Here is a 27,522-nt window from a genome sequence, read left to right on the forward strand (position 1 = left end):
AAATGGACTCTCCAAACATATTGCTTACTATGGGTGAAATTAAATAGTATTATTTCAGATGGGTTTGAACAGAAGTCTTTAAAATTACAATAAAATAAAACATATGACCTGGTTATCTCTTTACAGTTCTCCTTCTCCAGTCTGTTGCTGCAGCTATTTTGAATCTGCTGGATAAAATACTTTATATTGTGAATAAAAGGGATAATTTACACTCCTGAAAAAATGGCAGACGTTCAGAACTGTGACTCTTGCTCTTCAAGTCCACTTGAGCTGTTTGAAAGAGTGACTGCACAAGGAGAAAAAGTCAGATCACTGAAAGCAGGGAAAGCATCAACGGTAATTTTATTTCATTTGTTGAACTCTTTCCATTTTGCAGCTTAGTTCTCTCTTAACACATTGAACAGTTTTATGGCTTGAGATGCTATTTTATATTCCAGTAATAAAATAATATTTTCTTTTAAAAATGTTTTGTTGTCCATAATACAAACTTTGGAATTATTAATATTACCTCATTCAAAATGACCAAGGTTGTTTTTCCTGGAGCAGGAACTGAGAGTCACTAGGCTTAGGGTCTAATTCTGCCACTGACTTGCTACGTTGCCTTTCTTAAATCAATTAGTCTTGTTGCATTTCAGTTTTCTTACCTTTAAAATGTAGATAGTAATACTGACCTTTCTAAACTATTTTGAGATCTTTGGATGCAAAGCACTGTATAAAAGTATTACCATACCCATTAGGAAATGTGGTTTTCAGTGTATGTGCACTGAGGGCCAACTCCTAGTCTTGTGGAAGTCATTTGGCAATTTTCTGTTAACTTAAGTGGGATCAGCATTTGGCTCTAAATACCTGATCCTGTCATCAGTCTGTGTGCAAATAGAATTAATTTCAGTAGGTGATCTACTTTGGGCTCTTAAGATTTGTTTTTCAAGTGAAACTTGGATAAGAAGTCTTAGCAATGGGAGTGTGTGCATGCATGAGCTGTTACAATAACATTAAATTATATAGAACATAAAATAACTATGTGAGGTGTAAAGAACTAAAAAATGTTAAATATAACTACTACAGGAGTATTTCTAGAGTAACTAATAATTTTATAGCACCTTCTATCTAAGCATATCTACAAACTTTATACTTAAATGAATTAAACCTCACCACTTCCCTGTGAGGCAGGTAAATATCTTTGTCCCTGTTTTACAAATGGAAAAGTGAGGCACAGAGAGTACCTTGAGTGACTTGCCCAAGTTTACACAGTAAAATTCTTACGATTTGTGTGCAGGGAGTGTTAAGAAACTGTCCCACCTGCCACTTCCTTTTCTTTTATCGTGGACATTGATCCTGCTTAACTTGAAGCACATGAGTAGCCCCATTGAAGTCAATGCATGTGTGTTAGTGTTTGGGGAAGGAAGGCCGTGCTAACACACTTTGTCTGAAGCACATTCCATCTTAAAATTGTTTTTCCTTTGCTCAGGATGAAATTGATGCAGCAGTGAAGCTGTTATTGTCATTAAAAGTGACTTATAAAACAGCAACAGGACAAGATTACAAGGCTGGTTCTCCTCCAGTTGATTTCTCACCAGTAAGCAATAATGGTCCAACTACTACACAGGATGAGGATTTTGTAGACCCTTGGACAGTGCAGACATCCAATGCGAAAGGCGTAGACTACGACAAACTTATAGGTATTCTACTCTCTCATTTTAAAAAGCACCGTTAGCAAAATGTAACATCTGTAAGATGAGTCTGATTACTTTAATGACTGTAAATATAGCAAATGTTTTACTATATTTTCTCATTTTGAAATAGAGCCTATGTTGCCAGGATGTTTCACTTGTGTCACTCTGATATTAATGTCACTTACAAGAACCTATTAATGTAGAATATAATAGGGAGAGGTGGTAGGGACCAGTTTCCATTATACTATGTTTTTTCATGCTAGTGTCTTTCTGAAGCATTCGTCTTTTGGACTGAAAACATCCAGGGGTTGGTCTCCACTTTGTCAATTTCTGTTTTTAAAATTTGAGCAAAATCTTTCCCATTCATATATTTAATTTCTTTAACACAAGTGCTGTGGTACGTGTTATTTTCCTATTAGAACAATGTAATTAGAAAGTGTTTTGAAGAGGTTGCCCTGTTTTGTAATAACTTTCAGAACATGTGGAATGTCCTGTGGCCATGCCTGAGTGTCTTACCTGCCCTCAGTTGACCCCCAACTTGATTCCTGGGACTTGGACAGAGAGGGGCCCATGTAGAATTGTTACTGTGGCTCTGAAACGAGGTCATCATGCTGTTGCATTGTCTGGGTATGTCTACGCTACCTGCCAGATCGGCGGGCAGCGATCGATCCAGCGGGGGTCAATTTATCGCGTCTAGTCTAGACGCAATAAATCGATCCCCGAGCGCTCTGCCGTCAACTCCTGTACTCCACTGCCACGAGAGGCGCAGGCAGAGTCGACAGGGGAGTAGCAGCTGTTGACTCACCGCGGTGAAGACACCATGGTAAGTCGATCTAAGTACGTCGAGTTCAGCTACGTTATTTACGTAGCTGAAGTTGCGTAACTTAGATCGATTTCTCCCCCCCCCCCCCCCCCATCCCCAGTGTAGACCAGGCCTCAGAGAGTACATGAGCTACGGCCAGGTTAAGTACTGTTGGAATTGAAGGAATGCAGCCCATGTAAAGAATGTGCATCTGATTGAAAGCATTTTACTTTTTATTGTTACAATTTGTAAGATAAGAATAATTGAAAGAGGCTAGAGAAAAAATATTTCTTTACTTTGTGTGTAGTCAAGTTAGTTTCCCTGTTTGTGTGGGTCTGTCACATAGCAACATGAGAGAGAAAAACATTTTAAATAGGAAAATGGGGTTGTGGAAAAACAAAGTCATCTGGGGGCACCCAAGGGTACATGCAATACCTGAAAAGGCTTTTAACTTGCTTTTTGAAACTGATGTTGATGGTGTCCATTTAACATTTTGCATCTCCTTACTTTTTTAACTGTGCAACTTTAACATTGCATTAACCCAGCATTTGTGTGTTGCTTTAGAAGTCTGTCCATCCTCCTATGTACTGAGTTTTACTGGCTGCAGCCTACAGAGGAAATAAACTCTAAGGAAGATGCAGAGGAGAGAGAATATATTTCTAAATTGGGAGGGGAGAGGTATAAAGACAGATATGTGAGATGGAAAAGAGAAAAAGGAAAGGAATCATAGAATCTAGGGATTGAAAGACCTTTTATGTCATCTGGTCTGTCTCGAGGTGGTGGTTTTATATTATTTAGCACTTTGCCTGGTCAAGGAGAGGAAACAGAGAAGTGAGGAGGGTAAGAGATCTCTACTGTCATAATCCCTTGATGATTTATGGGTATCAGTTAACTGAAATAACAATGAGTGGCATTGAATATATTGTAAATGAGTGATATTAAAGAACAGTGGGGCTTAGTATTAGAACAATGTAGTTAGCTTGCGTTGCTTGGGCTGCTTATTGTATACCTACACACTCATTAATTTTTGGCCTGTCGTACTGTAATTGTAGATTGGGAGGGAGTGGTTTCCTTTAAGTTTCTTGGAAACGGTGTGGGCTTTTCTTCATGAGAATACTGAGCGCTCCATGAAAAGAAGGTAGTTTGTCAGCAGCACATATTAACTTCCTGCTACTCCTTTCTATACAAATCTTAATGTCCAAGATTCTAATAACAAGCAGTTTCCCTCTTTAGGGCAGAGTGAATTTCTGGTGCTATTTCAAAAGTCTATTGTGACTGGTTGGACCCCCCCTTCCGGGGTGCCACCTGATGTGCTAGGGTCCCACTGAGCCCACCTGGCCCACCAGCCTGGGTCCCCCCCTCTGTGCTGCTGTGTCAGGCTTTCAAGCCTCCTTCCAGTACACACACAGGTAGGAACACGCCCAGCTGTAGAATCGCACAGTCTGCCATCAGCTCTCTGTGGGAGGACTCAACTAGGGGATTGCCCAGCACTCCTGTGCCCATACCCTCTGGAGTGTAAACCCAAAATTATATTGTTTTAAGCTCATGAAAATCACCCCCTCCCTCAACGTGGAGGAAGATATGCACTGCTTTTTGCCCTGCCCCCTCAGTTATGAATTGCACAAACTGGGTTTTAGAAAACAAAACAAGTTTATTAACTACAAAGGATGAATTTTAAGTGATTATAAGGGATAGCAAACAGAACAAAGCAGACTACTGAGCAAAATAAACAAACATGCAACCTAAGCTTAATTCACTAAAGAAACTGGTTACAAATAGTAATTTCTCACCCTAAATATTGTTTTAGGCAGGTTGCGGAGTTTCTACCACTTAGAGTTCCAGGTATTTCTCTTCACAGGCTAGACCCCTGTCTCAGCCTGGTCCCAGTCCTTTCTCCCCAGATCAGTCTTGGGTGTTTACAGCAGTTTTCCTGGGTGGGGATTCAGTGAAGAACCAGTGACCTTGATTAACTCACTCTCCAGCCTTAAATAGAATCTTTTGTTTCCCTGTTTTATCCCCATCCCCCTTCTTCAGTGGAAAAGTACCAGCAGTGTCCAAGGTGGTATTTCGTACCAGGTGACATCATCACATGACCTTGCAGTGTTAAAGCAACCATGAGACAAGGTTTATTTGTAACATCCACAGGAAGGAACTCCAGGAAGATGGGAGATCAGCATCTTCAAAGACCTATTGTCTTTCCTAATGGCCCATTCAGGTTGATTGCATACTGTCTGGTGAGCGTTCCCCAAGTACACACACAGTTGTAATTGTTACATAGTCAGGTACAGAAATGATACATGCATACAAATTGGATAATTACATTCAGTAAATTATAACCTTTTCAATGATACCTCACATGACCCATCTTGCATGAAACATATCTTAGTTATGCCATATTCATATCATAACAATATTTCTATGAAGAATATAGGGGCATAATGTCACATCTATATAATAATAATTATAATATATGGAGATATCCTATCTCCTAGAACTGGAAGGGACCCCAAAAGGTCATTGAGTCCTGCCCCCTGCCTTCACTAGCAGGACCAAGTACTGATTTTGCCCCAGATCCCTAAGTGGCCCCTTCAATGATTGAGCTCACAACCCTGGGTTTAGCAGGCCAATGCTCAAACCACTGAGCTATCCCTCCCCCCCAGCACTATTGGAGATAGCCACCAGTCCCGTCATAGAAAGGTAGGGCTGCAAGGGACCTGGAGTGGTAACCTTGTCCTTCCCCTGCACTCTGAAGCAGCACCAAGTAAACTTTAGAGTGACCATCCCTGACAGATGTTTGTCCAACATGTTCTTAAAAACCTCCACTGACAGGGATTCCACAACTTCTTTCCTTGGAAGCCTATTCCAGGGCTTAACTATCCTTAAGATTTAGAAATTCTTGTTGATAGTTAACCTAAATCTTCATTGCTGCAGATAAAGTCAAGTGTGGAGAACAATTGGGCTCTGTCCTCTTTATAATAGCCCTTAATATATGTGAAGATTTTTATCAGGTCCCCCCTTAGTTGTCTTTTCTCAGGAGTAAATATATTCAGTTTTTTTAATCTTTCCTCATTTGTCAGGTTTTCTATGTCTTTGATCATTTTTGTTGCTCTCCTCTGGACTCTCTCCGGTTTATCCACATGCTTGGTAAATTGTGGCACCCAAAACTGGACACAATACTCATGTTTACTTTAGACAGAAGAAACCAAAGTGCCAAGAAATAAGGTATAATTCAGTGGAATATCCTTTTTCTCACATAGTTGTCTTGAACATGCACAGACCTGCATAGCCAAACTGTAGAAACTACATGCAGGTTTCAAGGGCACTTACTAGGAAGGAATGAAGATTTTCTTCACTGAAGCACCTTGCAGGAAAGCTTCTGTAGGATTTGTAGTTTAAGGAGAGGAGAACTGTGATGGATGAGAAGGTGCTATATATCAATCTATGAATACTGATATGTAATAATGTCATGAATGCTGTAAGTAATCTGGTCAGTGAGGTAAAGTTACTGTATAAACACGGCGGGTTATTAGAATTTCCTGTATGAATGCATTGATCTAAATAAGAGCACTGTGGGAAGAGACAGGAAAGCCGAACACTAGATCTTGATAAACAGCCTCAATCACAGACTTGCAAGAAAATGGGGCACGCCGTTAGCTTCAAGGAACCTGTATAGTGTCCCCAGTAAATTGTTTTGGCAAAAACGAGGTGCCTGGAAATCAAAAGAAGGATAAACAGCTAAAAGCCCTTCTCAGGGAGCGAAGGGGCAGTCAGTTATCAGAAGCTGTCTAGGGAGACAGGTTGGCACAGAGAGAGACTGCAGAGGGAGTCAGAAAAAGTTGGGCCTTTCTAGATCCAGGGAATGGTAAACTTTAGGGAACACCTAATATGTTTACAGTCTTATCTGACTGTTTTTAAGATCTGTTTTCTTTGAAACACTTTTGTTCTAAATAAATACTTGGCTTAAAGGAGGCTTCTTGGTCACTGTATTAATCATTATCATTGCTTCCAGAGGGAACAGAACTGTGGGCACTGAGGATAAGTCAGGCCTGCTGAGATAATCATGGTTAGTACCAAGGATTGCAACCCAGGACCTAGTCTTAAAGTAGGAGAATCACACAACTCCACGTGGTGGCTAGAGGTCTGAGACCTAGGAGAGGGTGCACTTGATGTGACCAGGAGAGGTGAGAGGTGCATTTGCCTGCTAACAGTGACAAGAACAAGCAGATGTTTGTATGCTTTACAAGCACATTAGTTAACCACTACCCAGATTCTTTTTGATCGATGCTTCTGATTTTATATTTCTTTGCCATTGTGCCTAAGCAATATGTTCTGTTTAAATCCATGAGCGGGTTTTAGCTAGCAGTGTATATAATTTGTTGTGCATTTGTTCTTTCAGTTCGATTTGGAAGCAGTAAAATTGATAAAGAGCTAATCAATCGAATAGAGAGAGTTACTGGAAAAACACCTCACCACTTTCTGCGCAGAGGCATCTTTTTTTCTCATAGGTGGGTGAGGTTTTCTTTTTGATCCTCTGGTAATACCCAGAGACAAGTAAACACAAAAATGTATGGATCAGGATACATGCAATTTCCATTAATCTCAGCGGGAGCATCCTGTGTCCAACAGAGAGCCATATTCTACTCTCATTTACACCAAATCAAAAACCCAGAATAAAGTGCTTGAAATTAATGAAGTTATTCCTGGTTTACAATTTCATCACTGGGAAGCAAAACCTGGCTCCCAAAAAGTAGGGGAAGTTTGGGGGGAAAATGCATGGGGAACCCTTGCTGTTTCATCCTCTTACTCATTCAGCCTTGTATTATGAGAGAGGGCACTTTCTGTGTAGGGACTTGTGATTGAATAAATGAATAACATGGAAGATATCAAGTGGAAATACAGTTGTTAAGAGTATGAGTACTCTTTCATCTCACTGATTTAATAAAGGACAGTTTCTTTTGAAATGTGAAGTCTAGGGAGAAATCCTAGAAGTTCTGAAGTGTCATAGGTCCTCTTGAAGTTAGGTACTAAAAAGTTAAAAGCTTTCTAAAAAGTAAATTGCATTTTTATTTTAGCATGATTCATGGCCATGATAGGAGTTGATTTTTAAATTATCTTACTTATGCAAAAACTGTTTGCATCCATTTTAGTCATTAAGGAAAATGTGAGCGAGGTCAAAAATGTGCATTTTTTTTAAATTAGACCATGTTAAGTAATCAGGGGGGTGTGCAGGTTTTGGTTCGAAAGCTGCCAGTATCAAAGTGTCTGATTCAGCGGTTCCCCATGCACTGGCTTCTCTTTGACTTCAGTGAGAGTTCCACATATGTAGCAACAACATAACTGGGTTCAGGAGGAGTATTATAAACTATCTGGAGAAATAAATCTGCTTGGGTTCCAGCATAACTTTGAAAGAAAGTTTTGTATGGTTGTAGGAAATGAGAGGGGCGGGGAAGGAGTTGGGTTTTTGTTGTGCTGTGTTTTGTTTTGTTTGTTGGTAGGGGAAAAGAGTTATCATTCCAAGAGTGAACATTTTCAAGTGTTGAATACAGTATAATTTCCAAACATGGCCATACGCTTAGGCCCCAATTCTGTATTGGGATCTATTGGCATAGACCTCCATGCTCATGCAGAGTCCCTATTGACTTCAATGAGACTCAACACGGACACATGGGTCCACATCATTTGATCCCAATAGACATTTGGGGCCTTAATTTGTTATCATACAGAGCATATACAGGGCCTACATTTTTCTATTAAATAATTCTGTTTTGCTTTTTTTTAAACTGAATCTTTTAAATGTGCTCAACCAATACCTTCTCTTTTTAAAATAACTTTTATGAAGTGTACGATATATGAAGACTTTTTAAAGTTACTATATTTGGTTTGTGAATACATTTTGCATTCAAAAGTTTTCACTTTTCTATTCAAAATTTTTACTGTAGCTTGCCAGCTGTTCCTTGTAGAGCTAATTTATTTACCTACATTGGTCTTCTTTGGTTAAATTCTATAAGTCACACCATGTTTCCTCTGTTTTATTTTCTAGAGATATGAACCAAATTCTTGATGCATATGAAAATAAGAAGCCCTTTTACCTTTATACAGGTAGAGGCCCCTCCTCAGAGGCAATGCATGTTGGTCATCTTATCCCATTTATTTTCACAAAGTAAGTAGCTTCTGCCTCTATGTTGCTAGTTTATTATTAAACAAATATTTGTTTCTCATCGGACATATTGAACAGTATTTAGAGCTATAAAAACTGTACATCATACCCACTATCTATGTTACTTCAGCTGCATATAAAATTAAATGCAAAAATCTTGTTAATGAAACTCTTACAGTGGCCTGGTTAAAGCAAGTCTATTGCTGTCCCTTCACCACTGTTACCTCTCCCACATGGCACATACACATTCTTCTCCATTCTTCTTTTTCTTGTTAAATAGGTATCAAAGAGGCAAAAAGTACAGTATGGTCACTAACATAGCATCAGAAACCTTGAGTCTGATTCTCCACTCCTCTGGGTAACCATTTACATCTGTGGCACATGCATGTAAAACACTAGTCCTGAGGCGAGTGACTGAAGAACTCTGATTTGGTAGAATTTTCCATCCATTTTAGATAAGCATATGTACAAAGCAGTGGAGAATCAAGCCCCTTAACTTTATTACTGCCTGAAGTCATTTAAATATTTTGGCTGTGCAACCCATTTGCTTTAAGTTGTTCTACAAAATAAAATATTTTTATTTCTATTAGGTGGCTGCAAGAAGTATTTAATGTTCCCTTGGTTATACAGTTGACTGATGATGAGAAATACCTGTGGAAAGATCTGACAATTGAGAAAGCTTATGAATATGCTATAGAAAATGCAAAGGACATCATAGCCTGTGGTTTTGACATCAAAAAAACCTTTATCTTTTCTGATCTTGACTACCTGGGGTAAGGTTATAAGAATTCGTAAAACCTCATGATCAAAAGTTTTCAGATAATCTCTGTGATCTTGCAACAGCCAGCAATATAAACACATTGACTAATGTATCTAGATCTGAAACCTTCCAGGCAATTTTTGCACTACTTAACACAGTACCTTATTGTCCATGTTTATAATATATTCTTTGCAATGTATGAACGTGTGTGTGTATTTATAACAACGTAAAATATACATCATATTTTATATATTTAATATAAGTATGTAATAAAGAGAATATTATAAAAATAACTGAGAGTACATAGGCCTGGTAACGTCAAGACTGAAGCTTCATTTGTTTAGGATGCTATCAAAACCTCAGATGTCTTTATAGTCTCATGTCATAGCTTTTTTGGGCTGTGTTCTTTTTCTGTTTGGGATAAACAAGCTACTTTCATGTTGATCTATGACTGTAATAGAACTTAAATGGTTAACATTTTAACTTCCAGTAAGGGTGTGCTGCTAATACAAATCCACAAGATTCTTGCCGTTTAAAAAGAAGCAGCCATCATGGTTGCCTGCTTAAAAGGAAGAAACCCCCATAGAAGAGATTGAAACTTTAGAAGTCATGGTCCTGATTCTCCTCTCACTTAAACTGGTGAGAATAAGGAACTTCCATGGAGACCTCGGGACAAGGGAGTATGCTGTAGAGCCAGCACTTCCCCTTTTTTCCCCCATGGTGTTGTCTCTCACCTCATTAAAGAGGAGGGGACAACACTGTGCATAATTTGCTTGTACGGGCCCCATCCTGCAAATCTTCCTTACCTGAGTAGCTCATACCCATGTGAAAATGGTCCCATTGACTTCAGTGGGACTAGCCATGTGAATCAAAATACTCACAAGAGTATTATTACGAAACCTTTTTTCTATGTAGAGTTTGCAGGAAATAAAACAAGTTTTGAAACAAGGGGCAAAGGAATATATTGTAATAATGGAGCAACTTTAGCTGCTTGCAGAGCCTTTTTTTTTTTTTTTAATTTATATTTTAAAACTTGTTTTTATAAAACAAAAGAACAAAAATACATATATAGGATCAGTGCTTGGAGAGATCCAGGCCAGTTTGGGAGCCTCCAAGTCATAAGACCTCAGGTATTTTATATTGATTTAACATTTTAATGGCAGTAGAAATGGCATCTAGTTATGAGGAAGAACAAAGCAGCTGAGAAGTTCCAAACTCTCCAATCTCAGATTAATTAACAAGATTTTGAAATATCTCTAATAAATTAGTTCATTTCCTCCTGCCTGCCAATTTCAAAAAAATGTATAAGGAGGGATTTTCAAAGCACTCAACTTTGGCCTAGCTCTGCTCCTATTGGTGTTAATGGTACTCCCATTGACTTCAATGGGAGCAGAGTTAGACAAACACAAACTGCATCTGAAAATTCCACCCATACCATATGTACAGACACACTCCTGTTGTACAAACATGTTGGAGTATATTTGGAGACCTATTTTAGCCTTGAACAGAAATAGCAGCAATGTCTGCCGAGTGGCAGGTGCTGGGGTTGCAGTATTTCTATATATTCTCATGCATCTGCAGCTATTGAGAAATGTTCCCAAGGGTGTAAGGTTATAGCTGAGTGTCCGTTAATCTTCTTTCCAGGGAAAGTGAATTAAAAATTCATAAAGCTTTATCAGGTATATTTTGCTTGTAGTGCTTTTTGTAAGCTTGTATACTTAGTACATTTAAGGGGAAAAAATCATACACTCTCAAGAAATTTAGAGTAAATGTTGAAAAGTTAACATCAAGGCCATATCTATACTACCACTTACGTCGGCAAAAGTTATGCCGCTCAGGGACGTGAAAAAACCACACCCCGAGCAACATAAGTTTTGCCAGCATAAGTGGTATTGTGCACAGCACTATATTGGCAGGAGAACTTCTCCCGCCAACGTAGCTACCACCGCTCGCTGAGGTGGATTTATTATGTCGACAGGAGAGTGGCTACACAAGTAATTTTACAGCAGTGCAGCTGCATTGGCACAGCTGTGCCACGATGAGCTCACTAGCGTAGGCTTTGTCTTCACTACCCGCCGATCCGGCGGGTAGCAATCGGTCTATCGGGGATCGACTTACCGCGTCTAGTGAAGACGCGGTAAAATCGATCCCTGATCGCTCTGCCGTCGACTCCGGAAATCCACCTCGGCAAGAGGCGGCAGCGGAGTCGGCGGCAGCGCGGCAGCGGTTGACTTTCCCGCGTCCTCACCGCCAGGTAAGCCGACCTAAAATACGCAACTTCAGCTACGGTATTCACGTAGCTGAAGTTGCGTATCTTAGGTCGGACCCCCGCTGCAGTGTAGACCTAGCCGTAGTCATGGCCTAACTCTGCCTCCTTGTGCCTGTGCATGTAAAATATGGGCTCTCTTCTGAGAATTATTTATAAATACAGCACAAATTTGAATGTCTTACACAAACTTATACACAACGAAGTGTGCAATTTTCAAGTGAAACCTGAGGTTTTATGTCTTAATGAGACCTGAAAATCAAGCCAACTTTTAATAAAATTAATTCAGATTATTCAATATAATTACACCTCTACCCCGCTATGACGCGACCCGATATAACACGAATTTGGATATAACGCGGTAAAGCAGCGCTCTGGGGCGGGGGGGCTGCGCACTCTAGCGGATCAAAGCAAGTTCGATATAAGGCAGTTTCACCTATAACGCGGTAAGGTTTTTTTTGGCTCCCGAGGACAGCATTATATCGGGATAGAGGTGTAATATAAAATTTATATAATTAATATAAAATTATTCAGACGATATATAGATCTTCCAGAAGAGAAGAAGAATCTACTCTTGTATGCTTAGGGAAGGAGTGTCAGTTAGGTGTTCAGATACCATGATGATGACCGACATTTAAAAACTATGATAGTTCAGGAAGGGCTTGGTGACTTGAAGGACTGTGTTGGAGGTTTTCACTAGCCTTACCTCCTCCTGCTTCCCTGGAGGAAAAAGAGTTTCTTTTTTGTTTGTTTCTTTTTTTTTTTCATGTAGCAAAAAGAACTTCCAAGCCTGTTCTCGTGAAGAAGGGTTTCTCTGGGTATCTTGCTGCAGTGTCTCATGGAAGTTGTAGTTCAGGTGCATCAAGCTCCTTTTCCCTATTGACCAGCCTGACTTGGGATCTCCCATGATACAACACAGTCTCCCTCTTGAAGAGGGAGGAGATGCATCATAGAAGTCCCTGGCCAGGGTGCATCATAGGAGCTTTAGTCTGCCAGGAATCCCAGCCCATGGAGGAGAACAAGGACAGGATGCATCTGAACCTCAATTCCCATGAGGCACCTCACTAGTATTTCCAAATCAAAATATTTTGGTTTTTCAGGCATTTGGGGTTTGTTTGTTTGTTTTGTTTTTACAAAAAAATGAAATTTTCTACAGAAAGCAAACACTTCATTTTGTTAAAAACCCAATTTTCCATTGAAAACCAGTTTTGGCAGAACATTTTTGACCAGCCCTACTGACCACTTGTATGTAAGCTTGCGGAGAAAAGAATATAAACTTCCAAAATTATTTAATCTTGGTTTTTTTAAAATTATGTTCTAAATGTATTAATAAATACTAGGAAGCAGTGCTTCTAAGGTGGTCTGACAATCTACCCATGTTGTATAGATGTTATTACAGAAATGTAGTCTACCTTCTTTGACACTAAATTATCTCCCTTTGACTCCCTCCCCCGTTTTTTACAGGATGAGTTCAGGATTCTACAAGAACGTTGTAAAGGTTCAGAAGCATGTTACATTTAACCAAGTGAAGGGAATCTTTGGCTTTACAGACAGTGATTGCATTGGTAAGAGTATGAATATGAGTTACTGGAAAGGATTGCTGTTTGCACTTTGTGTGATACCAAAGGCACCTTGATTGTGTAAACAGACTAGCACCTGCTGCTTATTGGAAAAACTGACAGGAGAAGCACAAATATTAATATTTTGAACTGCTCACTTAGGACGTAGTCCTGGAGTCCTTACTCAGGCAAAACACCTTTAGCTACCACTGTAAGTTTTCCCAGTGTAAGGGCTGCTGTTTATGGCCTTGATGGCAATGAAGTATGAAATACAGGAGTTGTTGATGTGCATGCAATGTCCACAGTGCAGAGAGTAATTCTTTGTGTAATTTAGTGCTACAACTAATACTTAATAATAACACTTCTATTGCACTTTCTACCTTAAATGCATTTTCCAAGTCTGTCTTCTTTTTTTTTTTTTTTTCAGGATAAATTCTAGGTGTACGATCTATATTTTTCAGATGAGAAAATAAAGTCCTAAAGACCTTATTTTCAGAGGTGCTGAGCAGCCGCAGCTTCTGTTGACACGGTTGTAGGTCCTTAACACCGCTCACAATAAGGCTCCAAATGGTTTGGGGCTCAAATATGAGATCAGAACTCAGGAGTTCCTGGCTCCCAGCCTTGTTCTTGAACTACTAGGTCAGGCCTCTCGTAGCTTCTCAGAATATGTTGTTACATTCTGGGATGTGATTCCCACATATTGGCTGGGATCTGGATAGAAAAAAACATGTTTGTTATAAACAGCCACTGTTATTTATGCTCTGTGAGGACACTGAGCACTCTTTTCCAGTTTGGGGAAATCTACCATTGCCCTTCTTTGATTTGGGCCATGAATCTTTGTCATGGGGGACGGGCAAGGAGGTCATACACCCCATCTCCTGTGCCTCTCCTGAAGAGGGCAAAAGGCATCTTTGGAAAAGTCTGAAGCATGAGATTTGATGATAGTTACTGTCTTAATGTAGAATGAGCATATTGATGGCAGTGCAGAGCTTTCTGTTCTCCCCATGGTCTGTGAAAGAAGGGAATGAACAGGGCGATTCACAGATTTCAAAGCCAGAAGGGGCCAGCCTAACGCCTCACCCTCACACAGGCTGCAGAATTGCTCACAGAAGGTGGATTAAAACATACCTTTTAGAAAGACAGCTATTCTCATCTTGCTGAACCAAATAATTCACTTTTCTATGTGGGGACAGACTAAATACATCTCTATAATACAGTTCTTAATTATCTTACTGTAGTGTTAAAGATGCGTGTGTTGGATGTAATTGAACTGGAAAGGGGTAAATAAAAATGTTCTAAAATGTGTTCTTTTCTAGGAAAGATCAGTTTTCCTGCTATCCAAGCTGCTCCATCCTTTAGCTCATCATTTCCACAAATCTTCAAGGACAAGAAAGACATTCAGTGTCTTATCCCATGTGCCATTGATCAGGTTAGAAATTATTGTATTTTATTTTGGGATTTTTAAAATGCACCCATCAGACTTTTGTTAAGTGACTAAAAAAATAGAAAACATCCTTCTCAGAGGCAATCTCCTCAGGCAGAAGCCTGAGGATATTGTTAGGTCTTATACTGTGTCCTGATAGGAATAATACAGGCTGTATCAGCCCAGTAGGCACTTTACTAATTTCATACTGATTCCCATTAAGTCTTGAACCTGTCATGATATCAGACTAGTCCCTAGTGTGCAAGTGTACATGAATGTACAATGGCCACATGTGGCTCTTACAGATCTCAAAGCACTACAAAGTCACTATCATTATCCCTGTTTTACAGATGGGAAAACTGAGCTACAGGAAAGAGAAGTGACTTCCCCAAGATCACCTAGCATGTCAGTGGCAGAGCCTGGAATAGAACTCATGTCTCCTGAGTTGTAGTCTGGTGGTCTTTCCACTAGACCACACTATATATTACTCATGGGTGGGAATTCCACAGCACTGCGCATGTGCAGAATTCATGTCCCCCTGCAGAATTCTTTGCTTCCCTGCAGAAAAATGCCTTCTGATGGGGAAGCAAAGGGAATCCACAAGAATGATCATGCCCCCCCCCCACTCCCCTTCCCCCTCCCCAGCAGCATGGGCATGTCAGTTCGGGTGCCCGGGGCAGCCAGCTATTACAGCATGCCCGGCGTGGGTGGCAAGGCTTCAGGATGTTTCTGAGGAGGTAGGCATGGGACAGGCTCAGTCCCCTCAGGCAGAGCAGAATATAGCAGACTGCGTAAAAGTTTTAAGGCTCCTTTACATTGCCAGAGTGGGCTAAAGGACAGTATGGCCTTATAAATGCTTATAGTCTAAATTTAGAACTGGTCTAAATTTTTGGACTGAAAAATGTTCCAATCAAAATATGCTCTATGAACTGTTTACTCCTGACCTTTCTGGAGATGGTTAGTAGCCAATATAAATTGTGAGTTTGATACCCCAGCACTCACTTGCTCTTCAGTTGCCTATGATGTAATACTGAGTGCATATATTTGTTGACTAATAACTAGAAATAAAGAGTCAAACCTAGCTACATTACCATTAGACAAAAGAGGTTTCGGGATATCCTCCAATGCTCCCCATTCCCGTTCTCCATCCATTGTAGTTTAGTTTAAATAAATTACCAAAATAATTGAAACTGGTATGATTATATTGTGTTATTTTGACAAATAAAATATGCAGAATTTTAAAATATTGTGTGCAGAATTTAAAAATTTTTGGTGCAGAATTCCCCCAGAAGTGATATACATGTACAGGCATCATGGTTGTCTCTGCCCATGCCTTCAGCACCAAAAGCATAGGCTTCCCTGAGCCACTTAGCCATAAGGCTCTCGTAGGGCTTGTCTACATGACATGACAATGTGTACTAGAAGGGTCTGATTTCTAAAGTGCACTAATGTACTGAGCATGAACTGGCCTGTGTTCACCCTACTTGCATGCACTAAAAGCTCCCTAGTGCGCACAAACATAGTATTGTGCGCGCTGGGTCAACTCGGTCCAGTTAGTGCACAGCACATTCATGCATTCCAGAAAAAACACCCCTCTGGTGCACATGGCTGTGCCATGTAGACAAGCCCATAGTCATTGGAGACAGCTGCTAGAAGATGATTACATGCACCAAGCTATTGCATTTACATCCTGTGACCGGGGCCCCAGGGGGCCACACTGTGATTGCTCAGTTAGGGCAAACTGCAAAGTATGGGGCAGACAGTCCCCAAAACTGGTGGTTATTCTATACTTAGATTCACCAAACCAGCAACAAAACAGCTTCTACAATACAAAAACACAGTTCCCGTAAAGCAACCCAGCCTGGAACTCCTACCCAGACAGCCAAGTCAAATATGAGGAGGATTACTGAAAATCTTGTGGCATCATATAAAAAGTTTTACTAATCCAAAGGATGAGACACATTACCCACCAGGTTAATGAATATTTCAGATCTTACCCAAATACACGCTTACAGCCAATTTTATTAACTAAACTAAGATTTATTTAAAAAGAAAAGAGAGTGTATTGGTTAAAAGAGCATTATATATACAGGTATGAATTCTTAGGTCAGTTTCTAGTGGAGATCGTGAGCTTTAGAGTTGCAAAGAGTCCTTTCCAGAATCAGTTCATCAGGTTATAGTCCAATGTCCAATATCAGGGTGATCTAGAATGGAACTGGAGACCTCAGTCTTGTGACTCAAACTTCCCCTGATGAAGCTTAAGCAGATCTGAGATGAAAGGGTCAGGGCCCAAGAGTTTTTATAGATCCCTTGACAGCAGGTGTTCCTTGGGTGAAGAATGGTGTCTTTGAAGTAACCTCCTATTGCCTAAGCACCACCAGTAATTAGCTACATAGATTAATATAAGGTAATTACCCATCTTCAGCCATTTACAGGTAGTTTACTACAAACTTCAAAGAGAAATAAGGACGATGATATTACTACATTCACAGCTTATTTATCTCCTTTTGCTCTCCAAATCAACAGAATACAGCGAAAGACAGGAACCATTTGGTTACATTGTCAACTTCTAATAATATATATGTAAACACACAAAAACCACAAACATTATTTACTAATATATCTCTAAAGGTTGAATCTGGGTCAGTTAGCCTGCTAGTTGTGCAAGCCTTTCTGGCCCTGTGTCACACATCCACATTGTAAAACCACTGCTATTGGTTCCCTTGTTGAAAGTCTTGTTAGAAATCAAGAAACTAACAGGCATGAAGGCAGCACTACCTACTCCATCCTGGAGGAGGTTTCTCTAATTTACAAGCTGTGTATGTTGCCAGGGTCCTTTTGATAAGAAGCTTACACTGCTCTTGCCCAGAATTTAAGTGTCCTGTTGATAAATGGCAGACTTCTGTCTCCTGGGCAGTCAAACTTCATTTTCATAAGTGCCAAGTTCACACAGTTTCTTCTTAAATAAACTGCATGGTTTGTTATGAAAGGATGGGCTCTAAAAAGAAACTGGAGATATCAGAAGGGATTTTTCAAAGGGGATTGGAAATGGGCTATGAGACATTTTGTCACTGGTTGGAACCTGAACCAGATGTGTTGTAATCAAACAGTTCTGAACTATGTATATTCAATTTTATTCAAGGCTTTTATTGGTGGTTGTTCTAGGATCCTTATTTTAGAATGACAAGGGATGTAGCTCCGAGGATTGGATATCTTAAACCAGCCTTATTGCATTCAATCTTCTTCCCAGCGCTGCAAGGAGCACAGACAAAAATGAGTGCTAGTGACCCCAACTCCTCCATCTTCCTCACTGACACACCCAAGCAGATCAAGACAAAGGTAAGAACCTACACAATATGAAAATATATACAGCACTATATTCAATGGAGTAACTTGCTTGAGTGTTACAATAAGCCCTCCTTTTTTGTTTTGTTTTGTTGACCATTTTTTTAAACATATCCACATCCTTTTTCCTTTTGTAATTTATTCTAATGTACCTTCGGAGATCGACCAAGTGAGACAAACATAACTAACCTAGTCTGATATTTTGCCTTGTCAGCTATACTACCAGAATAATATTTAATGTACTAAACATCCTGTTTGTTCACCTGGTGTCTGCAGAGCTTTGCCATGAGAATAAGTCTGTCAATGTCCTGTCTCTACAAATACACAGCAGGTTTCTGTAATTTTAAAGACTGACAACCTGTGATGTAAATCAAACGAAGAGCTCTTGTTCTCTGTTGACTACTCCATGGCACCAAATACCACTGTGTTACACAGTGACAGTTGCTAGGCAGGCCAAGCTTTCACTGCGGCTCAGTGGATCTGCTGCTACCATGCACTTCTCCAGCTAATTAGTCTGTGAACAGAAATATTACATTAACCTTCTCCTTGGTTTTAAAAAGAGTATCGATCTCCTCTCCAGTGCATCCCCATAACTACTCTTAATCCTAAAGAAAATCAGGCATTCATAATTACTAGACTAAATTAGACTAGGTTTGTTGCATGTGACATGGTGCACTGTGGAATTTGCAATAAGAATGAGTCATCTTTAGAATATTCTGAAAAAGTTACGAAGTTAGACAAGAGGAACCCTGACTTTTAGGCATACGATACCCTTGATTTAGGGGTTGAGTATCTACAAGTAGGTAAACCTCCTTGTACATAGAAAGTTGAGTGTTCAGAAAAGGCGTGTTCAGCCCATGTATTGATTGGTGGGACTCACTGTAGGTCAAAGCAGGGGAAAGATTTGTTGTGTCTTCTAGCTGGTTAGGCAGCATTCCTAATATGTTTGACAAACTGTCACAGAATGTAGCAGCTAGGATCTTTGGCATGTTTTTTTTCTGTGAACAATTAGTGTCCTGCATATGAACTGCTAGGTGTGTCTTGAGGAAGCAGTATTTGTTTAAGAATTATAATTACGACTTCAGCATTGTGTCCTCTTGCATTTGTGTTTGAAGAATTCCACAATTATGCAGAGTTTTGTTTTAAGTAGGTAGATTAACTCTTCTATTTTATTGGGGGAGGAAAAAAACTCTAATCCCTGGCTTTAAAATAGTGATATTCATTTAAATACAATATTGGTAGTTTACCTCCAGTCTCTTGGAGGATATCAAATATACTCTAGGGGCAATCCAAGATATTGTAAGCCAATAAATCCTATTTCGGCACCCAGTAAACTGGTTGAAACAATAATTAAAGGTAGAATTATAAACACCAGATCACAATATGATAGGCATTTCTTCTACAAAAGAAAATTATGGCTTAGAATAGAATTTTTTAAACATCTCAGTAAAATTTTGTATAAAGGAAAACTAATTAATATTCATTTAAACTTTCAAAGGCCTTTGAAAAAGTCCATTCCAAGAGGCAATTAAGAGGTCACGGAGAGAAAGGCAAAGTACTGTCTGTTGATCAAAAACTGGCTAAGAGACAAAACAGAGTAGGAATAAATGGCAAATTTCCATCATGGCAAAAGATTAACAGCAGAGTGCCACAAGATTCTGTACTAGAACTGATTTTAATAACTTTATTAATGATCTGGAAAAGGGTATTAGCAGTGAGGTGGTAAAACTTGCAGATGGAACAAGCTAATTAGGTTAGTCAAGACTGGAAGACTGAGAAGCTTGAGAGGGATCTAACCAAGCTAGGTGAATGGGCAACACTATGGTACATGAAATTCATTGCTGATGCATATAAAGCATAATAATCTCAACTACTTGTACCTCTAACTGGATTTTAAATTAACTTCATCAGCTCAGGAAAAAGACCATCATTGTGGACAGCTCAATGAAACCCTATGCTCAATGTGCAGAAGCAGTCAAAAAAACAAACAATGTTTGCACGCTTAAGGAATGAGGGCAAGAATTATATACACTATATCAGTATATGAAACAATGGTATGCCCTCAGCTGGAATTCTGCTTTCAGTACTAGTCATCCCTTCTCAGCAAGTATATTGCACAATTAGATGAGATTCAGAGATTGGAAACATGAACGATTCAGAGCATGAGAAAATTCTCATTTGAAGAGTCAAAAGACTGGAATTGTTTGCCTTACTGTGGAGGTGCAGAGGAGTGGAGACTTGATAAAGTATATAAAATAATGAGTGTTCTAGAAAAGGCAGATTGTGAGCCGCTGTTCAGCCTGTCTCATACACAAGAACAAGGGGACATTCCATGAAATTGGAAGGTGGCAAATTCAAAATTGATTTAAAAAAAATATTTACGTTTTCAGACAATGAATAAGTAGCCCATGAAACTCATTGCCCCAAGATATCATTTAAGATCCAGCTCTTAGCAAGATTCAAATATGACTAAGAATTCCGAGTTATAGTAAATACAGTAAATCCCAAACAGGATTTTGTCTGTAAACAGAAGAAAATGAAAAAGGGCAAATAGCAAAAATGAAGGTGCTGGACACTATCTCTTTCCAGCCTTGGCCATTGTTATCTTCAGCTCCTCTCTTCTCCATCTCTTGTCGCTCTTGATAGTTGCTAAATCCTACCAGTTTTATTCTCTCTCTAACCTCCCTAAAATCTGTCCGCTCCACTCCATTCTCCTTCAAAGTTATTTTCTCAGTGAGGTGAATATAGGATATACCTAACAATGTTGCTTTTGTTTGTATGAAGATAGTTTTGTGCAATAATAATAATAATACATAGCCTTCCTTACAAATGGTGACAACTGCCGCAGAAAGGACTAGGTGTTCTTAATGAAAATCTGGGTAAATTCTTGCTGCGACTTAATTAGACCTAAGGGACCAGTTTATGGGTTGATTGTGTGTATCATCATCTTGTCCTGCTGCTCACAGCTTGTCACTCCCCTAGTCATGTCCTCCCATTACCTTCTGCATCAGGATCAGGCTTCTTCCCTCGCCTTTAAGGCTCTGCACAAATCTGCTCCTGCTTGCACCTCAACTAGTCTTTAAGGTAGATTTTTTTTTTTATATGTAATGTTGATAAAAGTGCTTATGGCCCTTCCATATCAACTGTTTATAGTGTAATCCCCATTTGACAGAAGTTATACCATCAAATAATTATGTTGTTCTAGATCAACAAGCATGCCTTCTCTGGAGGTAAAGATACTATTGAAGAACACAGGAAGTATGGGGGTAACTGTGAGGTTGATGTCTCTTACATGTATCTCACCTTCTTCCTTGAAGATGATGACAAACTTGAAAAAATGAAGCAGGTAAGGAGCCAACTTAAAGATCATTACTATTCGTCTTTTCATGAGGAGGGACCTGGCTACAATCAAGACCTCCTATTTGAACCTCCTCATGGAAGATATCCATGGTATAATGCTATATCCTCCCTTTTTATGGGTTTCTCTATCCTAGTTCAACCCTGCGAATGATCAAGATTTGTGTGTGATGGTTGTGGCATTCTCTCCTCACATGTATCACTTTCTTTTTCTTTATAAAAAGTGGGAAACGACAAACCCCATATATTTTCATGGGGTCTTGTGTAGGAGAATCTCTTCCCTCCCTCTACCCCTTTTTAAACGATGCTACTTTGTTTGGCTTTTTTTATATGTTTTCATAAAGTTTTAAGAATATTGTGCATATTAACCCTACTTACGTAGTGTGCAATGTCTCTAAACCCTTTGTAGCTTTTAAAGCTAGTGACAAGTTTATTTCAGATGCTGATAGTCCTTATGGACGAACACAACTTTTGACATGTTTATATTTATATTAGGGCTGTCGATTAATCGCAGTTAACTCACGTGATTAACTCAAAAAAATTAACTGCGATTAAAAAATTAATCGCACTGTTAAACAATAGAATACCAATTGAAATGTATTAAATACTTTTGGATGTTTTTCTACATTTTCAAATATATTGATTTCTATTACAACACATAATACAAAGTGTAAAGTGCTCACTTTATACTATTTTTATTACAAATATTTGCACTGTAAAAATGATAAACAAAATAAACAGTATTTTTCAATTCACCTCATACAGGTACTGTAGTGCAATCTCTTTGTTGTGAAAGTGCAATTTACAAAGGTAGATTTTTTTGTGTGACATAACTGCACACAAAAACAAAACAATGTAAAACTTTAGAGCCTACAAAGTCCACTCAGTCCTACTTCTTGTTCAGCTAATCGCTAGACAAACAAGTTTACAGGAGATACTGCTGCCTGCTTCTTATATACAATGTCACCTGAAAGTGAGAACAGGTGTTCACATGGCACTTTTGTAGCCGGTGTTGCAAGGTATTTACGTGCCAGATATGCTAAACATTCGTATGCCCCTTCATGCTTTAGCCACCATTCTGGAGGACATGCTTCCATGCTGATGATGTTGGTTAAAAAAATAATGCATTAATTAAATTTGTGACTGAACTCCTTGGGGGAGAATTGTATGTCCCCTGCTCTGTTTTACCCACATTCTGCCATATATTTCATGTTCTAGCAGTCTCTGATGATCACCCAGCACATGTTGTTTGATTTACGAACACTGTCACTGCAGATTGGACAAAATGCAAAGAAGGTACCAACGTGAGATTTCTAAAAATAGCTACAGCACTCAACCCAAGGTTTAAGAATCTGTAGTGCCGTCCAAAATCTGAGAGGGACGAGGTGTGGCGCATGCTTTCAGATGTCTTAAAAGAGCAACACTCGGATGCGGAAACTACAGAACCCGAACAACCAAAAAAGAATATCAACCTTCTGCTGGTGGCATCTGACTCAGATGATGAAAATGAACATGCATCGGTCCGCTCTGCTTTGGATCGTTATCGAGCAGAACCCATCATCAGCATGGATGCATATCCTCTGGAATGGTGGTTGAAGCATGAAGGGACATATGAATCTTTAGCGCATCTGGCATGTAAATATCTTGCGACGCCAGTTACAACAGTGCCAAGCGAATGCCTGTTCTTTCTTTCAGGTGACATTGTAAACAAGAAGTGGGCAGCATTATCTTCTGCAAATGTAACCAAACTTGTTTGTCTGAGCGATTGGCTGAAGTAGGACTGAGTGGACGTGTAGGCTCTAAAGTTTTATATTGTTTTATTTTTGAATGCAGTTATTTTTTTGTACATAATTTGACATTTGTAAGTTCAACTTTCATGATAAAGAGATTGCACTACAGTACTTATATTAGGTGAATTGAAAATACTATTTCTTTTGTTTTTTACAGTGCAAATATTTGTAATAAAAAATAAATATAAAGTGAGCTCCATACATTTTGTATTCTGTGTTATAGTTGAAATCAATATATTTGAAAATTTAGAAAACATCCAAAAATATTTAAATAAATGGTATTCTATTATTGTTTAACAGTGCGGTTAATTGCACGGTAAATTTTATTTACTCGCTTGACAGCCCTAATTTATATACAATGAAGTTCACACTAAAAACCTCACTAATATAAGTAGTTTCCCTCTAAAACCTACCTCTCAAGAACTCCTCATCCTGGGATTGGTGGCAGGGCCCACTCACCCCTCTAGCTAAAAGGATCATTGATGGGTCTAAGCAGTGCATGTGTTCTTTGGAAAGCAGTACTTTCACTCACCACTGAAAGCAACTATACCAAGACTAATTTGTTGACTTTCCCCACTCAGAATAGCTGTAAGAAAGACTAGGAGCTACCAATTTCTCTTTAGCTCTCCCCACACAACTTTCCCTGAACAGGGAAGGAAACAGAGTTGAGGAAGTCGATCCCCTGGGAATACTGCAGCCAAGTTCTTGTGTGTTCCAGGAGCACAGTGGGACACGCTGTCTGAGTGGTTTCCTGAAAATCTCCTAGTACTGCATCAGCAACAGCACAGCTCTCCCAGTGCTAGTGCACGTGTAGACCTTCTGCCAGGATTTTTGCCACCATGCTGTCTCAGAGCAAGGTTAGAAAACATGGTGGCAAAAATACTTCAGCCAGCCTAGCACTAATAGAACTGCACCAGTTGTAGTGAGATAGTGGGAGGCTTTCAAAAAATGGTAATTGTAGATGCAGTTTCCTAGCTGAGTGAAACATCATTAAAAGATTAAAAGTCCACTGAAATGCATTGGAATAATTACATTTTGTCCTTAAGGAGTGTAGTCATTGGGTGTTGGCAACAGCTGCAGCTTGAACAGATACCAAGAAATGGCTTAAGGGGAGATGAGACCAAACTCTTTTCATTACCACTTCAAAACCAGGGCTGAGCGCCCCTAAGCCACAGCCACAGTTTCTAACACAGGAACAGTTTGGTCCTGTTTACATTTGCAGCTAAGCCATTTAACAGTGGTGCAGTTGAATGAACTGCCAGCAAAGCATATGTTTCCTAGTGTGGACAGAGACTTTCAGTGCCATTCAGTATAAACAGGATCCACTATCCATGTATAGATTCTCTATTAAACCCTGTGAAAGAAAAATAACAGTTTGTATATGCTGTTGTGAAATACAAGATGGCTACTAATACTTTTTCTTTAAACTGATATCCTTGGGAGGAAAAAATGGTTTCCTGTAGCTAATACAGTAAAAGCTGTTTTATCCAGCACTTCACCAACCAGAAAGCTCTATAAACCAGCATTTCTCATCTTCATTGAAATTCAGGTTTATAGTCCGGTTGGCACGGGGCCGACGGGGTTGGGGCGCGAGCTCTGGGGGGGGAGTTTGGGTGAGGGGCTGGGGGTTGTGGCGTTGGAGGGAGTGTGGGGTGCGGGAGTGCAGGTGCAGAAGGGGTATTGGGGCAGCAGGTTGGGGCGCGGGAGGAGGTGCGGGGTGCCGGATCTCCCCTCAAGCGGTGACCTGTCCCAGCTGCTCCTAGACAGAGGCGTGGCAGGCAGCTCTGCGCACTGCCCCCACCCCGCCCTGAGCACTAGCTCCACAGCTCCCATTGACTGGGAACCACAACCAATGGGAGCTGTGGGGGCAGCACCTGCAAGCAGAGGCAGCACGCAGAGCCGCCTGCCACACCTCTGCCTAGGAGGAGCCGGGATGGGTCGCTGCTTGCAGGAAGCCACTTGATGTGAGCGCCCCCCGGATCCTGCACCCTCTCCCATGCTCCAACCCGCTGCACTGAGCCCTCTCCTGCATCCAAACTCCCTCCCAGAGCCCGCGACCCACACCCTCTCCCGCGCCTCAGCCACCAGCCCCTCCTGCACCCAAACTCCCTCCCTCTTAGTTAACCGGCATTTTTCACTTACTGGCACCCCCCTCCATTCCCCCAACATGCCGGATAAAACAGCTTTTACTGTAACTGGATTTTCAAGTTAAAACTCTGCTCACTTAGTTTACTCACAGAAGCATGTTAAATAAAAAAACTTGCTGTACTGTGTTGCTAAACCCTTTAAAAATCAATGAGTGATGTTGCAGATTACACTACCAGTGTGATATCAGGTGATCTTCTGACGTACATAATTTTAATATACATGCAAATCTTTATTTGCCAGTTGTGCTTTTAAAGAGATTCTGCTCAACATTGAGGCTCTTTTCCATATTACCGGAGTAGTTTTTAACAACTGACACTTTCTTGGCAGGCTTACACAAGCGGAGCACTGCTCACAGGAGAGCTAAAGAAGGTGCTTATTGAAACACTACAGCCCGTGGTAGCAGCTCATCAGCAGAGACGCAAACAGATCACAGATGAAATGGTGAAACAATTTATGACTCCACGGAAACTGGCATTCGATTTTTAATGATGTAGATGTAATTTATCAATAGGTAGGAAATAGACTGAATTGTTTTCTGTTGTGTGTCATCACTCCTTAATTATGCAAAGGCTGCAATCAGTGCTTTATAAATGTTGCTCTTAACAAGTTATTTGCAGTGTACGATCAGTGACTATTTGGAAGAATTGTTAAGACGTTATTCATATCTGTATTTAAAAAACCAAAACTTGTTAGGTGAGGTAACACAAATGACAGCTGCCAGATTCTTTGGCGAACCATGTTAGTTAGCAGAGGACCCTATTACTGTACTTAAGTTGAAAATACTAAAATATAATAATAAAATTTCTATTGTAATGCCAAAGTCTAACTTGTAAATTGTTCTAGATATGCTAGTAAGAGTCCATAGCTCAAAAAGTAATGAAGTTCTTAGTAGATCCAACTTTTTTTATCCTGTGTTTCTCAGCTTAATGGACTGGGTTACAATGGTGGCTGCTCAGGGACATATTGCACATACGCAGTAGGTGAGTTTTTCAGGGTACGTTGTACAGGAATATGTTCCCAGTGTTAAATGGATATGGAGTATACGCATCTCTGTTGCTAAAGCAGAGAACTGGAAGTCACGCTGACTCTGCCACAGCCTTTTGGCAAGTCACAGAACCTCCTCTCCCTTCATTTCCACATCTGTAACAGTGGAGTGATAATACCTCCCTCCCCAGACATTGGGCCAAGTTCACTAATGCTTGTAAAGTTTTTATCCTCAGATGGAACACACTCTAGAAATGCAAATTACTTTTTCATTACCGGGATCTAAAATGCCTCAGATTATGCTGAGAAACCCCTTATGACTGAGGTATTCCTTTGAAGTTGTGCATGTTAGAAAATCTACTTCCTTGAAATACCCCATAAAATATTTCCATGTCCAATTTCTTTAAGCAACAGACCCTTACAATCTTTAGTGCAATACATGCAATAGCAATACAAACAATCAACTGACGTTTTTTGATAGTGCTGAAAACATTATTCGTTAGACTGGATCTAAAGTATAACAATTTATGTGTATTTATAACTCATACCTGTCTGGATGATAGAACTGGAAATACAGTTGAGCACTGAAAACAGAGTTATGTTGTAATATTTGACGGTCATTTAAAATGAAATGAAAGTAGCTAGGACTGTTTGTAAGATTCCATCCATTAGAGGTTGATTCAGTAAACTATGTATGTGGTATGAAAGGTGATAGGCAGTTTGAACCCCCTGAAAAAGCAATTTGTCAGGACTTCCATACTGTAGAACTTGGGCACATGCATACCATACAAGTCTGTGGTGTTTGTACAATGAACAGTGCCCTAGTAGTCCTTTACCTATGTAAAGGTACGCTCCCAACTTTTTTCATACCTTACTAGATAGAGGGTGTGACATTCTGTACCTTGGGGGAGCAGCCTGTAACCCCCCATATTCCTCATCTGTATATAATTATATAATTTACATATAAAGCATGCCTTGTAAGGTATCAGGGGAAAGGTTATGATCTGCTGAAAGTCATTTCTCTGTCCACATATGTATATCATGAATGCATGTGAAGTTATGAGAGTTGTGTTGTCTGGTTGTCACTAAAACATGCTGTAAATTGGGGAATCCGCCAGATATTAGCTCTCCAGAGGCAACAACAAGGAAAGTAACCAACACCTGGGCGGGGTGTCAAACAACCCATCAACAGCCATTGTCCAGCAAGGGAGCTACAATTCAATGACTCACCTGCATGAGGCCACACCAAGGGGATTGT

General features: G+C 39.8%; 1 protein-coding gene across 1 annotated transcript; it reads left to right on the plus strand.

The window, feature by feature from the left end:
* The first annotated feature begins 222 nt into the window (after positions 1 to 222).
* On the plus strand, positions 223 to 26,060 carry WARS1 (tryptophanyl-tRNA synthetase 1). The gene is made up of 10 exons (XM_065403603.1): positions 223 to 336; positions 1,469 to 1,679; positions 6,872 to 6,980; positions 8,516 to 8,635; positions 9,223 to 9,405; positions 13,123 to 13,223; positions 14,534 to 14,646; positions 17,806 to 17,979; positions 21,191 to 21,331; positions 25,608 to 26,060. The coding sequence occupies exons 1-10, from the start codon at positions 223 to 225 to the stop codon at positions 25,764 to 25,766; spliced, it is 1,425 nt and encodes a 474-aa protein (XP_065259675.1). The 3' UTR covers positions 25,767 to 26,060.
* The last annotated feature ends 1,462 nt before the right edge of the window (positions 26,061 to 27,522 follow it).

The sequence above is a fragment of the Emys orbicularis genome, chromosome 4 (genome assembly GCF_028017835.1).
Source record: "Emys orbicularis isolate rEmyOrb1 chromosome 4, rEmyOrb1.hap1, whole genome shotgun sequence".
Classification (NCBI taxonomy): Eukaryota; Metazoa; Chordata; order Testudines; family Emydidae; genus Emys; species Emys orbicularis.